An 18,553-nucleotide genomic window follows, 5' to 3' on the forward strand; every position below is an offset into this window, starting at 1 on the left:
GAGACAGGAAAGAGCAAGCAATCAAAAAATAAAACACAAGTAAAAATTAGAGTGTTCCTGCTGTTTCTAAATATTTTGCTCTTTATGTGTGTGTATGTTTGCATTCTATATCACATTAGGTATCTGTGACTATTACTTCAAGTAATATCGACACTGGCCACGCGATGGCAATACTGCAAGCTAAACTCCACAGTGTTCTCCTCTTAATCAGATCTTCATGTCATGTTAAAAGACCTATTTCTTGGATAGATCCTGTTCTGGTTTTATTTGTATATATGTTAAGTATGAAAAATATTGTTGTTTATTCCATTTTTCAAATGCCTAATATACAAGAGACAGAATTTCAATGATAGTCATAGTGACTTACACCACAGCATGCTTAAACAATAGCAAACAGCTTTAATTGATTATATTCACTTCACTGCACAACTTGAAAATAACTTAAGAGCATATTTTCAGCTAAAGACATCTAGGGTGATGCATGTACCCCAGTCAAGGAATTCAAACCCAGGATGCATTTAACAGTCTATTTTGGATAAACAAATGGACAGTGAGCCGAGCAGGGGCAGTGCAAAGTTGTCTACAACACACACAATCTCCCTAGGTGATGCAGGACAGGGAAAATTGAAGTCTATAAAATTGTGTCCCTCTGTTAAAAACTGGGATCAGGCTAGGAAAGGCTAACGGCTAGGTGAAGGAGGTGAGTACTTCCTAGTCTGTCAAACTTTGAAATAATTAATTAAAAATGAGTGTTTCACAAAAGAGCTTCTATCAAACGTAAAATTATTCAGGGGTTAGTCTTTTGCTCAATACACATGCATAATATCCATTTATATGAAGGCATAGTGTTTGGAGATAAATTGCTCACTTGAGTATGCCCATTGCAATATGAAAGTCACAAGTCTGGGCCTGGACACATTCAGGTTGTACCTATTAAGACCAGCAGACTGATGTTTTTTGTTGAAATACTAGTTTCAAAGAATCAAACTGCTAGTTCTTAGTGTTGACAGTCAAATCTTGATAGTTTGACCCTAAATTAACTCGGACTTGGGCGCAACGGGCACAAACTGAAATACAGGCAGTTCTGTCTGAATATGAGGAGGAACTTCTTCACTGTGACAGTGACAGAGCACTGGAACAGGTTGCACAGAGAGGTTGTGGAGTCTCCTTCTACAAAGATATTCAAGGCCCACCTGGATGTGATCCTGTCTACCATGCTCTAGGTGACCCTACTTGAGCAGGGGGGGGTGGACTAGATGATCTCCAGACGTCCCTTCCAACCTCAACCACTCTGTGATTCTGTAAATTATTGCACACATTGATTGAGACCCATCTCTTAATTGGTACCACATGCAACTGTTAACCTAGAAAGTCTTTATTTTATTATTAATTTTTCAAAGGACAAATGGTCTAAAATAAGGCTATCCAAATTTCTTCAAATAATTAAGACTATTACACAAGTCTCTCATCAAAATATTTGTGTGACAGAACACCATTCTCTCCCCTGCCTTTCCTGCGTCTTCCCAACCACGGCCCAAATCCAGAGCTGCAGTTTTGCCTCTCCTTGACCACATACAAAATTCTCATGCCAGTCTAGAAATCAGCTTGTTTTCTTAGCCTGCTTTCTGAACAGAGATACTAAAATCTGTATAATCCAGAGAAAACCTGAGCAGCTGGTAAGCAAGCTGCATTTGAACTCTTCCTGAATTGTCATTTAGCCAATGCTTATTCAAAAAGTCATTGTGAAGTCCTGTCATTTCGATTAGGATAAGTAAATTTAAGTTGTAAAAATCATTTACAATAGTTTACTAAAAAAGAAGCAATGGAGTATTATTTGATACATTAAACTTTTTTTTTCTTTACATAGTCTCTTTAAATTATTGGGTATTATCTGATATATATCTATCTTTCTGAGAATCTCTCCTTCTATTTACCACATCCTGGTTACCTCCAGCAACCACAAAGGGGAGTTTGTGCACAGGAGATCAAATTCTACATTTAACATACTGAATTTGTGATAGTAAAGTTGTAACCAAGTCAACCATAACTGTGGATCAATTTCTTATTAATAACGGTTTAACTGTACTACTGTGAGAAAATCTGCTGAACAGAGACTTATACACTCCAAGCAGGTCTCTGAATTACTGTTCAACATTACCAAAGACAGCATATTTATGGTGGCAATACAGCAGATAAAAATTATTCTCATCTGTTCATTTTTGAAGATTCGGTCAGTTGCTCTAGAGAAAAATACATCACTAGCAAATTTTTCAAGACCAGAGTCTCCTCTGTAGGCATGTTCAGTTCCCAGTGACACTAATAGGTATCAGTCAAAGTTAATCAGTGCAAGAACAGATCCTTTCTGTCTTTATTAACCATTGACAGGTTGGAGTTTCATAGTGTAATGAACAATTTTCCTTCTTTCACACTACAGTTGACAGAAACTGAATGCTTAGAAATATAGTGGATCAGATTCTCTGCCTGGGGCAAATACACATAGCTCCACTACCTAGTTCAGCAAAGCAGATCACTGCGCTGTCATTGTGTGCCTTGTTGGCAACACCTCACAGCTTCACGAAGTTTATTTGAAACTTGCTGTAATCTCATCCTAAAGGATGTCCCTGATTTAATTTAAACTTCCTCACAAGTATCATCTTCTGACTGACAACATCTTTTCTAGAACCTTCTGCCTGATGCCTCTTCATCAAGTGCAGAAGCTTCATTATGATTTTCCCAGTAGGGCTATCAGTGAATTCCAACTGCTGTATTACACAGCGTCACACTTCTCCTAGAGACTGACTCCTCCCAGGATCTTTATAGGGCCCATATTTAACAGGCTTAGACAAAGCCTGTTAAATCCTCTTCTCCATCATTTTATTAATATTCATTTAAATCTATACATCACTACAAACATACTTTCTCTAGTGCCTAATTTTGGGGTAATTTTTGCCATTTTGACAAGTGTGTCTAAAGCTGTGGAAGATATAATACCACAGAAGAAGTAACCAGATTGGAAGAACTGTATATGTGCTGCTGCTTCTATCTGTCATTTTTATTGCTTCTTCAGCTGCCAGAGTGCTCTGTAAATGGTGGCCGGCATCCCTTTCACCAGAATTCTCTCAGAAGGAATTATTTTCCAGAGCCACAACACGTTTACTACTATTCACCTTTAAAGTAGTTCCTGCTTCAGACATGATAGTGAAATGCTGGATATTGCAGTATTTTAATAAATATAAAACAAAACTGAGCTTCAAGGTCTGTAAGTGGGGAAGTGGTCTTCCTAAGTGTAAATAGAACAATTGTAAAACAGTATGGTTCTGTAGACTTCCATAGCTTCTGAAGAGGTAAAGAAAGGGATGCAGGCTCCTCTCACCTAATTTTGGCCACCTAAAATCTAGGCACCTTCTCCAGGATAGTCAAAGGGAACAAATATTTTTAGCAGGAAACTCATCTCATTCTAAAATTAGTGCTTAAATTAGGTGGGACGATTTGCATTCCAGGTTTCTATTTCTCTAATAGCCAGAATTAGAGGCTAGATAATGAGATTAGACTAGGCACCGTTTTAAACTGCTAAAATTGCAGAACACTACAAGGCTACCACCATGAAAAGAGTCCTGACAGCAATTCACACCGATTCAAACTGAAGATCAGCATCTAGCCAAAGATGCTTATATGATACCCATCCTCAGGTGCTGCAGAGGACATTGAGCTCTTGAGCCTTGACATATCACCTCTACTTTGTGACTTTATTCCTTCAAAAGAAAAGAAGGAGCCACAAAACTGTAGTTTCTTCATGAAGAGCTGCCATGTGGCAAGCATAGTTAGTTGCTGAAAGAAAAAAGGAACGAGAAGGTACACTTGATAATCTGTAATACTGCTGAGCAAACTAGACATGCGGAGAGAGGAGTCTCTGCAATCACTTGGAGATCTCCAGAGTTAATCCAATTAAAGCAGTTGCAAAACATCCATCCTCATAAAACCTAGAGATCATGGGAAGCCAATCCTCTCCATGGTATTCTTCCTTCCCCTTATTTGAAAGTTCTCTGACCCTCTTTGATTCTGTTTTACTGCACCTAAAAAAGAACTCTAAACAAAACATTTTGAATATTTACTTTCCTTTTTCATAACACTGTCAATACTCAGGCAAAAGATGTTACAGCATGACAGGACCCTCGCAGCTGTACTTTAGAGAAAACTTCAACCTTGCAACTGCTGTCAAATGTCAGCGATAAAAATTGGTATTGAGGCAAACCCCAGGGTCCTTCATAACCCTCCTTGTGTAGGTTGGTTCTTCACTCCTTTGTAAATCAAGCCCCTCTCTGATGAATGAAAGCTGTACACGAGGAAACTATTCACTGTCAGTTGGGGACTGCAAATAAGAAAGGGGGAAAAGTGAAGAACCATATTATCTAGTCTTTCTGTCTCCACACTTTGCCTGGAAGAGTGGAACAATTAGGAAATGAAATATGTTACCTTTACAGAAAAATGCTTCTTCTTGTGTGGATACCAGACAGTGCCACTGGAATGAATGAAAGCCCTCAAAGGTGTTAAGGACGTGACTAGCACATATGCTTTGATAATGACAGAAAAGTCTTGAGCTTTAAGGATATTGTTGTGGTCTAGTGGAGCTGACAGCTGATTCCTGGAAAGTAATAATAATTACACATAGCATTATGGAAGTGCTGCTGCAATCTCTGTCAAAAAGAAAATRTGCTATAAGAATATAAAAATTAGAGGAGAAAATAATTGCCTTTTTTTTTTTCCATAGTTAAGTAGCACAGCAGATGAAACCAAGCTGGCTAGGACAATGCTTTACATCAAGTTTTTTTCATGCTTTCATTTTTTTTTTAATCTTAACTCCCCCACATAGAAAGTAACTATGTTAAAAGGGAGTTATGGTTGAGACTACATAAGGGTAAATGCAAGTTGTAATTATTGTAAAAGCAATCATTACCAGCTCAGGACATTTAGAGAGGAGGTTAAAATATTAAAGAAATTCAAGAAGTTGAAGTATCAGAAGTGCATAACCAAAGCACCCAACTGATTTGCAGTGATGTCAGAAAAAAAAAATCTATGGAAAGACTGCACTTCAATAAGCACTTAGTCTAGTCTAATAGGAGGCCACAAATATGTGGATACTGAATGCTTTCAGTGAGGAAAGTCATGAGCTATGATTCCAAATATTGTGATAAACTATGATAACTGCAAAAGCACTTAATAAATCAGCTAATCATAAAAGAATTATCCAAGCTAACTTTGATTTGGGARTGATATGGCTGTCTAGCTACTGGCCTACTGCTCCCATAGTCTGCACAAAAAGAATTAGTTATAGAAAGAGGAGAAAAAAAATTACYTAAGGAAAAATCTGTTGTTTAAAAGCTCATTATTTGGGGAAATCTGAACTGTGCTTGGGGATTTTGACGAATGAGGTTATTATTCTGCTAAAAACTCTGAATATAAATCTACCTCATAACAAATGAAACAAGAGGATGAATATATGAGTTTCTAAGACTGTGATTAGTGGTAAAAGACACAGGAATCCTGTGCTCTTCTCCCATTTCTGTGTAATCTTTGGCAAGACATAGCTTTCCTACACTTCAGTTTTGCCATCTGTTAAGGGAGTTTAATAATATCTATTTTAAAGAGATTTTTTTTTCTTTCTCTTGAAAAATAGTAGGGTCACAGATCATAATATTTGTGTGATACTGTAACATAAGAAGTAACATTTAGACAGCCAGTTCTCAAATACTTTTTAGTGYCTGATTTAATGAAAAGTCTATTTGCAAAGGAATATATATGACTGTGGTAGGGGTAAGGCAAGGATGTGAACACAAAGTGACTCAGCTGGTAGGATACCTAAATATTTAAGAATGTCCATGGATCTGTATTTATCTCCCAGGTAGATATGCCCTCAGCATAAAAGTTTAGGTTTTCATGTACAAAACATGTACTAGCTTGGCTATTAAAGAAACAAGTATAAAAGATACGGTACATATAAGTGCTCCTTCTGATTGAGTCTTGAGTCTTCCTATATTCTGCTCCCCTGACTCTCAATGAAATGTATTATGAAACACAAACAGTTCATGATAGTGTGGTATCATATCTTACAGCTGTGCACTATTGGTCTGGTTCCACAAGTACCACGGCTGTGCAGTATGTGTCTTGTCATTGTTTTTCCAAGCCTGAGACATCTTGCCTGTGGTGCTGGTCTTTGACATCCCAGGCTGACCAGAGCATTCTAGGGTGGCAATTGGGAGGTGCAATTCTGAAAAAGTTCCAAGGGAATAAAAAAGACAGTCAGTAGAGCATCCAAAGGAGAGTGCATCTCCTGCTGCTAAGAACAAAACACAGCAGGCAGACAGGAGGTACTAGAATCAGCTGAAATTGTAAAATAACAAGTGCTTAGACTGACAATAAACCCTTTTGGATCTGCAAGCAGAGAAATTTACACTTACCAAGCACACTCTTCCAGCTGTAAACTCAGAGCCTTAGCTGTAACTCTCACTTTATATGTGTGTGCATGAGTGCTTCATATGAAAAAGCATTCCCTTCCCCCCCTTCCTCTAAAAATAAACCCTTTATTTCTATAGAAGTGTTTCTCACAATGCTCTAATTACAACTGATGTTGATGGAACATTTATCTGAATAACGACCAAAGGACTTTGCTGCAGTAATCATACAATCAGCTCAGCTCAGTTCACTAAACAACAACATATCCTTGTTCTAGATTCACAGTTTAACACTAGACTTTGTTGGTTACTGAAACTTAMAGGAGGTTGAGTTTGCCACTGAATGCAGTGGGAGCAGAGTTTGAAGAGACTGAAGGACCAGAGTCCTCAAGATTACTGAGTCATATGAATATTAATAGTAATAAAAATAGTGGGATGTGATATCAATCTGTGGATGGTGTATGTTTTCTGTTTCTACTGTGTTGATAAAAAGGTACAAAGCCCTTACATTACATCACTATTTCATGCAGATTGGTTTTCATTAACCCTAGCACACTTCACTTTTAGATATTTCAAATTCTTAAGTAATAGGGAAAAGTCAAGCTGTTCACAGACCTTATTACTGTTTTAATGTCATACTGTGCTAATCTTATTAAGATATTTGTATAGCTTCTCTTTCAATGCAGATAGTCTCCACTTTGGTGCATGAAATTAAATATAAAATTGAGTTGTATTTCTGGTGATGAGGTATGAACAGCCAATCAAGGAAAAGAATTATTCATTTTCATACAATTCCTGTTAAAATAGCATTTTGATGATCTATGTTTATTTACTGCTCATCAGATAGATCATTTCAGCCCTCCAAGCTCAAACGGAATCTAAAATTAATCTGGTCCTTTGTCTTACACACACTATTCAGCAGGAGAATTTTACTAATCAAAATCAGTTCCTTAACACAATGCCTCATAAGATTATACACTCATTGGCATCTTTGTGTCTGTGTTATGCACTATAATTATTTGAATTTTGTTTACTGATGGCACAGAGACAAAACCAACTACTGTTTGACTACATTGCTGTGTAATAGATAACAGGAAAAAAATCCCATTGGGTCATTCATTTAGCAGACAATTTCTGAACAGGCACAGCAAGCAGATCTACTAAATCAAGTGCTATTATTTTCCATATCCACCATGTAAAGAGAAAACCACATTTACCATGGCAATTTTCAAAGGTCCCACTTCACCTATTSCTATGTGTCATTTTAGCTAACTAACTGAAGTGTCTGTGTTAGCAATCTAGCAATTTTAGGCTTCATCTTTAGTCAATGGAGAGAGATACCAGTCCTCAGAGTACTAATAAAAGTATTGGTTCTGAACTGCCTTCTGGAAGGATCTCTTTTTTCATTGACTATGCAAACTAAGCTACTTACTTGGAACTGCTAATTATTCCCAGAGGATAAAGTCTGACTATACAGTTTTGGTGTTCAGGCAAAACCAGATTATTAAAATCCCGAACAGGCCCATCACAGTACATGGGCGACTTCAGAGGTCTCTCACTAATTTATTTTTACATTGCTTAAAAAAAAATAATAAAAAAAGACCCTCCAGTGTTGTAGCTATCTACAAAGTCAGAAGAACAACTGCACCCCGTTCCACTGTACTTTGGCACTAACACATCCATCAGCCCAGTACAGCCTCTGGAGTTCAAAACTCATGACGCAGGTCTTCAAACAGCAAGACAATGGTCTATCAACCATGAGTAGGATCAAAGTCACACAAAACTCACGGAAGTTCATGACAGCAATCCAGTCTAACAACTTCTCAGGACTGACTAGAAGGTGAAGAAAAGAGAGATCCTACCTTGATGGCTACAGCATACAACTGAAAGGAAGCACAATTGTGCTTCCAGACCAAGATTCCTATAACATACATACCTTTTACATTAAGCCATAGCTACTTAGCAACATTAACTGAACCATGGAAAGGACAACAATGACAGGTCTTCTCTCCACAACTGAGCAGAAGCTGTATTTTGCTATCTGAGATGCTATCTGAAAATGCATCAATTAAAATCAATTAAAATAATAACAGGGCAGCACAGAATAACTGTTCAGCTTATCACTCAAGAGAAAGGAGAAAATGTTTTTTCTTTTTAAAGTATGGCTTTAATTGTGCTGCTAGGTTTCTCAAAATGACTGTGGGATGGAGCCACCACACTGTGGCTGGAGGAAGGAGAAAGGGGAAGAAGGAAATGCCACAAGACACTTGCTCCTTTGAGATGACAGAGCATGCACATCCTCAGCCAGAGCTAATGAGGGAGGTCAATCCCCTTCTTTGATAAATGTAGTCCTAGTAATCAATGAATACAATTATCATAATAATAAAAATATGYCCTTAGTGCTCAAATGCAGCACACTCAGCTGGATCAGTTCTAATGGCAACTCTTCCCCTGCTCTTGCACTCAAAAGACATAATAGTGTTTGTTAGAGTTGTAAATTTGTTAATCAACATTATTATCAATGAAAATTAGCATGCAATGCCATTACTGTTTCTRGTAATTAACATGTTTTTCTATCTTRAAATTGCTCTACAAACTGTTGTTAATTAACTACTCCTTCTGAAGTGTGGAAATAACATCAATGTTTTACAATAGAAGAGGTGAGGACAGCTCACAGTTGAATTGTGTCAGTCATTTTGAGAAACCAAATTAGAAATGTCAAGAATTCCAGCATCCTAGTCTCATGCCCAGATAATTAGATTGCATTATCTCTTTCAAAAATCCAAATCTTAATATCAGTTATCTTTTGTAGCTCAGACTTTTAAGATCAAAAAAAAAGATACAAACTAGAAATGAACATTCTCCCATTTCAAAATGGCTATGCGGTAATTAAAAGGCTATTAAAACTGTTTATTTTCCCAAGGAGATGTTGTAGGCTTTAACAGTCTGCTACAATTTGTAATGACCTATTGCAAAGCAAGGAGCTTCAACTGGATACCAGCTTTTAGTTTGAATGAAAACATATCACTTCCTTGAAATTCTGSCTGGAAGAAGGCTTCTTATGCTGACATCTTCAAAAAGGTACAACTAAAAACTCTAATTTGAAGCACTTTACCAATCTCCACCTTAAAAATCTCTTCTCTGCCTAGGTTGTTCTCTGTGATGCCCTTGTAACTGGTAAGAAAATTCTCTTTCCAGTTGAATTCACACATTAGCTCTGAAGCCACAGCAGTAGGTGAGATAGATCAGAGACATACACACTGTCGGAGGGGCAAGGAGAGGTATATGTAAAAGAGAGATATAAGATCCACCAAAGCAAGTCAACACCTACGGATCAAAAAAATTACACTGCCCCTTTTTTACATGAACTGGAGGTAAATTTTGTCCTGTCAACTGCAATCTATTGAAGCACCACAGAGTCAAATAGATCAGTGGACGGCAACAGCAACTACACCGATATCTAACGAGGGAGGCCTTTCAGATGTTTTGTAAAACTATGATTTGTTGCCTCCCTCMTTTTCTGGCTGCCAAGTTATTTACTTATCTGTGGCTCAGAGTTCTTGAGCGTTACATGAGATTCAACACATGCACAATAAAGAATACCTGAGAGGTAACAACACGTKGTTGAGCAAAAGGTTTACCAATAGCTTTTGGACAAACTAAGATTCCCTGGAGCACAGACAGATGATTGTTTACATGGCTGTTGCCATACATACACACGCATTACTAATGAATACAATGCGTAGGTTAATTGAACATTTGGTGATCTGCAAAGGTAGTTAATTCTCCTACAACAGGAGCTGCAGGAGCTGTTTCTACTGGCTGAACTAGGCAAGTAACACTGAATTGAAAGAAAATAAAATAGAAGACAAATCAAATGTGTCCTCTTCCTGATCCTTTCTGTTTTACTATCCCTGGATGTTACAAGGAGAGTTACAGTACTTTTTTTAAAAAAAAAACTCTTTTCAGATCTTTTAGAAATATTTCAAGCAATTGTGTCACCTTTGGAAGCTCATGCTTGTTTCCTGAAGCACAAAGCCAGAGATGGGATGAAACTGAACTAGGGTGCAGTGTTTTGTTCTGAGTCAATATATTGTTAACTTTTTCATACAGGACATCACAAGCTCAGAACATTTACACTTGCAGAGTCTTCCTCTGATTGCTTTTCTTTTAAGGAGGAAAAACATCTTTGAAGGAGGACATTAATCCTGGAACTATATGTGAGATTTTTCATCTGAATAGAAATCTTCTGAACTTCTTCCTAGATTTTCATAGTGTTAGTTTGTCTCTAGCAGGATTGCAGATTCTCTAATACAGGAGAAAGAGGAAAAAATGATAATCATCTCACATAAATTCCCAGTAGCTGCTGATACAGAATAATATTCCAAAAGGACTGGTAGCAAGTTCTCTCTGCCTGCCTTCTAGGCTTGCTCACTGGAAGGGCATCTAGGTGTGTTGGAAGAACTTTATATTCCATCCTGCACCTTGACCATTCATCCGCCTGACTGATATGGGCAGCTGGAGCACACAGAACTTATTTCTGAAAGAGACTGAGTAAACTGGATTCCTTACAACCTAGTCTTTTTCAGATATTTACAGATGAGTGATTTTCCAGGCTTTGTATATTTGAAAGGCATGTCAAACAGCTGCAAAGACTGATCTGTATCAGGAAGTGTTTAAAAAGCTTTCATAGAGTCTTAGGTAGGCTCCTGAGCACTTCCAGGCCTAGGGTCTAAATAAATATGGTCTAAATAAAGCCTATTATCTAGTACCCTTTTCTCAGTTATGTATCGTATGCATAGCAGCCTGATTTAATCTGTATAACCATGGACATGACTACCATTAGAAGCTCACTTTTTCAGTGTTGATTTTCAGAGGCTGGATGGTATTAGTTGAACTACTACCTATCCGTCGTTTGAGGTCATTGTAGGCTTGCCACAGAAAACAGATCCTTTCTATTTAACTGCCTTTTGTTAAATATTTGACCCATCTGATGGAAAGATTCTAAAATAAAGATTAGTACTTTCCCATAGTTTACACATTATGCCTGAAGGTTGCTAAAGAAAGAGAGAGAACCTGTAACACTCAAGAGTTGTACAATTTATACATTTAGAAAAGGGATGGCTTTGAAACTCAAAAGGAGGTGCCAAGTATGTGAAGGAGGCTAGGAAGCCTATGGGTAATCCTGGCCTCAATGAAGTCCTGGCAATGTTTCCATTAATTTCACAGAAACAGRATTTCTTGCTTGATAGTTAAAACCCTTGTGACAATTTTTACACATTTCCTTTACCTTCACGTGAGATGTGCACATTTCTGCATGTTCCATCTCCCCAGCCACTACTGAGTATTGATTTACCTGTCATTAAAAGTTTCCATGTCTAGAAAATACCTCTGAAGTTTCAGAGTGATAAAGACAACACGACAGCACATCATTTTCAAATGTATGTGTTGTTTATTTCCCCCTCTAAAAACATCAGCAAGCAGCTTCAGCTTAGATTAATCATTTACCATGCTTGTTGCTTCTCTGTTTTGGCAGATGTGTAGCAAACACATCTGCCAAATATGTGTATGTATGTATTAAATACAATCTTTGCTTCTTCATTCCTAAAGCACCCTCATAGTTAAAATCTCTGTATTAAAATTTTCACTATCTTCCAGCAGGGCTTGATCCTGAGCATACTTTGTACTAGAACTTAAGTTAACTTATAAGTTATAAAATACTGGAAGAAGTGACTCAGTGAAAATGTTTGCAGTGATGTGATTAGATCCACAACCATCATTCTGTACTAGTAATAAAGTAGAAGATATAATAGTATATGACTGAAGGCCAAGTAATTAAATTCATTTAGCTGCTTTACTTCTTTTCTGTCTCCTCATATTAGTTATTACTACAGAAGTATGTTTTTGTCCCAGATGAGATCTGACCCTATTTTAAAACAGAGAACATCCTGCCCCAAGTAGTTTATAATCAAATTAACATCAAAAAAGACAAATGCTGATTTTGTTGGCTATTCCTGAGGCTCTTAGTAAAAAAGTAATGAACACAAAACTGATCACTACTCCTGTGCAGACATTTTTAAGGGCCAGATGGCCAAAGAAGAATATCCCTCTTTGAAGAAGCATGTTTCTGTCACAAAGATGTTGAATTATYGAAATAAAAATTTCATCTACAATTTCTCTCTCACATAGGTGGCTCCACAGGGATTCCTGGATCCAGGATCAAGTATCCAGTAGAGGTGACAGTCAGCCAGAGCAGCTGTGTGTGAGAGCAGCTGTAAGCAGTGCTGCAATGTGATTACAGCTGGCCAGTCACTTACTGCCTGCAACAAAACCACAGCTGAGACCCCTGGGACACTGGGAGAAGAGAAAGATTGCCACTCTTGCCACTGAGCCTCAGCTCCTGATGTCAGACGAYAACATGATCCAAATCAAAGATAATAAAGAAAAGCAAGTAACATCCTTGCCACTGTGTGTTGCTAGCTACCACCTATAATGCAGCCAGTGCTAAGGGAGTGTGATAAGCTCTGTGACCGTACTGTGCCCTTGCTTCTTTCCTTACCCCCTGTCATCGCATTCCCTGCTGGCTCCAGAGTAACTCAGGGACACTGGGGAAAGGCAGGTGCAGATTTGCCAGGTAAGGGGAGAGGAAGGTTGAGGGGCATTAGTTCCTCAGCACCAGACGATAAACATATCACATATTGAGATCACAGTACCATCCTCACCTGCCCAATCATTTTCATTAGGATTGTGTCTGCCTCAAATCCATCTATGTGATAAACACTGTTAGCCAACCCCATGGGCTAGTAAGTGAGCATGCAGGACTTGTAGACACTAATAAAGCATCTGACTAGCGACAYTAATAAAGAGAATTCCATAAGGGAGACATACAGTGAAAGTATTACTTTAAAAAGAATCACTGATTTCGATGAGCAAAGAAGAACTGCTATGATTGGCACAGGCTGGATCCTGGCACAGAAAAATCCTTATGCAGGCAAGATAAATCCTTATGCAGAAATACAGATAGTTCAGGTTACTTAGGGAACAGGAAAATTAGGGAGACTGTTTCCATGCTGTATGCATTCCCACTATTTTCTTGGGCAAAACCTGTGAAAGACAATGTTTGTTGTGCATATATCCGTATGTCCTTCCTGTGCCCTAAACTGAGTACAGGCTATTGAATTTCTCTTCACTTTGTGGACCTCAGTCCTCTCCATCACTGAGGAGACAGAGTAGTTCCAGCCAASCCCAGTCCTGACCCCACTTGCAGTGTGGCAGTGAGTCTAAGCACCTGAAACCCTTTTGCCAGTCATTCTTCAGCCTCAGAGGGCTTCTAGGCCTGGGTTATTTGCAGGAATATTTGATTCACAGGTTCCTGCAACAGTTGCAGCTCTACTGACCTGAGCAATAAATGCCAATAGCTTTCCTTGGTCATTCAACAGCCATGCCAGAACCTCCATGGGGTCCAAACCCCATTTAATGACAAGGAGCAGAAAACAGGCATCTGGTTAAAAACTCCTGTCCCAAAAGCACTGCAAAAACAGGAGTGAAACTACACTTTTCAGACTGACTAAAAGGCATTTATCACTTTCTTCCAAATTGAATTTTAAGATTCATTATCATTCTTATGTCTCATGACAAGCCCACTGCCTTGTGTGTCCATTTTCTAGCAACTGCTTTCCTCTCTTTCATTCTCCTAYTACATCCAATTTACCCCCACACACTCTTTTTTGCTCCCCTAAGCTCATCATTCTCCAGTCTGTCTTTCTTATCCTTTTTCTCTCCCTAGCTTCTCTCCTGCCCCTTAAAAATGAATCATCACTGATAAGTTCATAACATTTTCCCATACAAAAAGAATCAGTCTGAACCTTCAGTCTGGCTTAAAAAAAAAAAAAAAAAAATCCATTAAAGAGCTGAAACAAAGAAACAAACACTGACTTAATATTCCCCACAACTCAGTCTCTTTACAGCAGCCACATTGATATAATAGGGATAAGGGAACGGGGCATATTCTTTTAAATATAAAACAAACAGCTCAATTGTTTCACAACAAAAAAAAATGGTCTAGCAATATCAACAGATACAATAACATGTTTAAAGAGTTTACCCTAGCATCTGCTGCTTATCAATACCAACACAACCACAGTAAATCCAGTAATCTCRTCCTCTCAACCTTACTCCCTGGTATTATTTCCACGACATAGTGTGTCTTTAATTACAATATATAATTCTTAGAGCACCAACCTGGTGCCTTCCCTTGCTCAGTAGATTGCTTGACTCCTCGGGAGGCCGACTAAATGACAAATCAGTAATAACAAACCAACTGAACTGGAGAGTATCCCTAGGGACTCAAAGATACAGAAGCAAAAATACACCACTGATATGGAAAGAWATGATCTCTCATGCAGAAGAAATATTGATGAAAACTGTTTTTTCCCCAAATAATTTTAAAATTGAAGATCAGACAAATCCTAATAATCAGCAACCTTGCTGTTGTTGAGCAGAGAGATCTGTCAGAGGACACAAACAAAAGAAAGAAGTGGAAAGAGTTGGCTATGTCTGATGGATGGGAGGGGAAGCAGAATATCTGTTTAAAGTTTGGTTTAATTTATGCCTTTTTCCCCCCTCTTGACCACTACAAATGATTTTACCTTTTGTTTGTAATTTCACCTCCTATGGGTTTATTTCAACCATAGTAAATTAGATATCACATACACAGTGATACTGAATAGGCTTAAACTCTGGATTAGGACACTTGCACTTTGATGTCTTCACAAAGACTATTCTGTGTGTACCAGGATCTAAGTTCCTATTATAGCTAATGGAGATCTAGCTGATACAGTATAGTCTATAGAGAACAACTCAGCTAACTCTAAACTATGCTGGTATTGGCTAGTGAAGTAAATATTCTTTGGACTTTACTAACTCTATAGTGAACCTTTGTTAATTATGGGAGCTTAGATACCAACTGTTAGATTCAGCTACCCACACACAGACATCTATTGCCATCTAAGACACTGTACGATATCCCTTTGAGTCTCCAGCTGGTGGTTCAGAAGGACATGGGATCTTTGCCAAATCTGCCCATCCCACCGTGTGTCCTGGATTCCCTGGAGAGTCTCAAGCAGCATAAGCCCCTGTATTTTAATCACTATCTCTACCCCTAGAGCATACATTAATGCAGAGACACCTAGATTTAAGAGATGAATTTGTTTTTACTTTAATGTACTGCTGCTAATTTTGGTTAAAGCCTTTATTTACTGAATACTGAAAGGAAAGGACCTCTGATATTTGTCTGTGCTTCAGCAGACTCAAATAATCCTCATTACTGAGTGAATTGGAACTTCAGACCCCTAGTGCTGAGCACACATAACAACCTTGATTTCAAGTGGATTTCAGTATCAGTCATGAAGGCTTTTCTCTTGGCTGGGAAAACAGTAATAACATAAAAGTGGAATAAGATGTATACAAATTGCCTTTACCTAAAGAGGAGCAACTACTGGACAGCTTGATGTACCATATACACAGAGTGGTTTGTACCACAGTTTATGGACACCATAACTACATATTTTAAGGGGAAAGCTGTGTGTGTGGCGAAAGCCCCTTGTGTTTGTGGTTTGTGGTAGTTAAATAAGAAAAACTACTGCAATTGGCTTTTCTCCAAGTAGCAGGGCAAACCAGTATGTTTCAAAGGCAGCCTGTTACAACAAAATAGGAATTAGCAATTCCTGAAGTCCTTGAAATTTTTAGAAATCTGCTCAGGTTTGTCTGAAACTAGTATTATATCAGAATACTCTCTAATTCACATTCCAGTGCTAGGGAATCAAGGCACTAGGCATCACTGAAGACATACTTATGAACTCAATGAAAACACAATATATCACTTACCTAGTATAATATCACTTCACAATAAAGAACTCTCACAGGACCCAGATAAATGTTCATTATACTGCATGTTCCTTATGATCAGTATCGACAATCTCTATTGCATCAGGAGAATACAAAATGTCCAATTCAAACTGAGTCTCAATATACAGTTCTTTATTGAGAATACTTCACATAGGTTTTAAATATTGATCAATTTTTAAGGAAACAGTAAAAAATACTAAAAGGGAAAATTTGGTATGCTCAAGTTAGGAATGACTTACTTCAACTTTAGCCAAGCATCTAAAAGCTAGGCATTTAACTTAAGCTGCTTGTCTAGGCTCCATTTACTGTCAGTGGTGAGAGATAATTGGACAATTAGTACCTCCAGAGGGTAATTCAACCCACTTATTTTAAACCCATAATTTAGGACAAAATGAGTCATTCTTTGAAGATGCCCTTCTCTCTCTACTGACTTTTAGGAAATGCAGTCTGACTAGATACCTAACTTTTAAACAGCTAAATAAGATGTGATGAATCCTACCCTTACGTGATAATACAGCATATCTATAAAAGCCCCTCCCCCCCCAAAAAAAAAGAAAAAAAAGAAAATAACARAAAAAAGAAAATCAGACCAAACAACCTTTATTTTTTTAGTATGGCTAAAAAATAAAGTAATAACTGTGAGGGGTTTGTTATCATATTATTATAAACAAGGCTTTCTTATAAGCAAAGCTTATATAGTGAAGTTAAATCATAAATTCAAAATAGCACTGATGCTGGATAATTATTGGTATAAGTGGGATCAGAATGAGTCTCTCTGCAGTTTAAATAGATGTAATACGRGGCACAAGAGTTATGTCCAATTTCTGTTCGAAGCTGCATCTCAACCATAGTAAATTAGAATTCTCTGGCAACTGGCCCATAACCTTTAAACTCTTCTGGTGGATGATCTTAATATACAAAGGCTTTTTATCAGCAAATTATGTCTGGATGGGAACCAAACTCCAACTCCTACTTCTCCATGCCACAACATTTTTGTAAAGCTGAACAAACATATTACATTGAACCCTAGGCTTTTTAGTGTAAACACCATTACTAACATAGATGGTACAAAAGTAAGACACTAACAGTCTACACTACTTCTACAGTATGCAATGGCTAAATAATRCAATGTTTTAGCCTGAAAATATATACCACATAAATTCAAATAGTGTCTGAAATGGATCTCTTGTTCCATTTTTACTTTTTTTTCTATGCACTCATGACTAAAAATACACAGGAAGTATGAGCCTGATTGTCTTATTTCAAAGACTTCATATTAAGACTACTAAAAGACCTTCACCATGTATACAGATGTGAAGAAATTAGAAAGTTACCTGAAAAGGCTTTTGTTATCTCACATAATCCTTCTTTTCTGCAAAGGAAATACTGAATYTCTGGAAGTAGGTTTACCTGTACATAAAAAAGAGAAACTTTAGCAATTTCATTTTTTAAAATGTTTTTTTCTACTGGCGCCTTCAATGATTTACTGTTTAATTTATCAGGAAGAGACACCGCATGTAAAAAACTTAAGTCAGTGTTAGTAGAGAATCACAACTTTTACATCCCTGCAATGTAGGATAATGAACTTAAAATATAAATTCTTCCTAGCCAACACAAAATGAAGTTTCAGACTTATGCCTCTCCTCTCCTCYTCATCCCTTCTCTGCCCCACTTAGTTTGAACAGCTTCCCCATGCTCTGCCGGTTATCAGTCACTGTCTCTCCCTGCATGGGAACAGCACATGGGGCACGTCTGCAGTAGTGGGTGAACCCAGAGCAACACCATGCTGCCTGTGATAGCCTGGCAAGGGGGGGCGAAGAGGAGCGCACTGTGGGAGCAGCCAAGCCGTCTGCAGTTCCACACAGCTTCATATCCTTAACCTGGGTCTGTAGCTGAGTTAAGCTCTGCCTCTTGAATTTCTGTGCTTGGGCACAATGGTAAGCTAACACAGCTAAAATATATCCAGACTTTACTGCAAGGAGTGGTGCTGCACTGTGGTACGGGCATGCCAGCAGACCGTAACATTAGTCCAATACGTAAAGCCATCTGGTTTAAGCCCCTGCTGCGCTGTAGTCTTCCTGAGGGAACCTGAACAACTCCTTTGATCACCTATGTCTCCATTATCCATATACGAAACTTCCGGACATTGCAGAGTGCTGTGAGGATTATTACATTGCAAATTATTAGAAACCTGGATA

The 18,553-nt window shown here is 38.0% G+C and overlaps 1 protein-coding gene across 2 annotated transcripts in view; it reads right to left on the reverse strand.

Moving 5' to 3' along the window:
* CPED1 (cadherin like and PC-esterase domain containing 1) overlaps positions 1–18,553 on the reverse strand; it is a 149,685-nt gene that overhangs the window by 95,150 nt on the left and 35,982 nt on the right. For both annotated transcript variants that reach the window (XM_085299718.1, XM_085299716.1), the window contains exons 5-7: positions 17,690–17,765; positions 6,109–6,265; positions 4,474–4,642 (exon numbers count right to left, since the gene is read on the reverse strand). In XM_085299718.1, coding sequence (XP_085155844.1) covers positions 4,474–4,642; positions 6,109–6,265; positions 17,690–17,765 — 402 coding nt within the window. The remainder of the gene's footprint in view (positions 1–4,473; positions 4,643–6,108; positions 6,266–17,689; positions 17,766–18,553) is intronic.

Source organism: Rhea americana, unplaced genomic scaffold, assembly GCF_003343005.1.
Source record: "Rhea americana isolate MKP2758 unplaced genomic scaffold, rheAme1 scaffold_152, whole genome shotgun sequence".
Taxonomy (NCBI): domain Eukaryota; kingdom Metazoa; phylum Chordata; class Aves; order Rheiformes; family Rheidae; genus Rhea; species Rhea americana.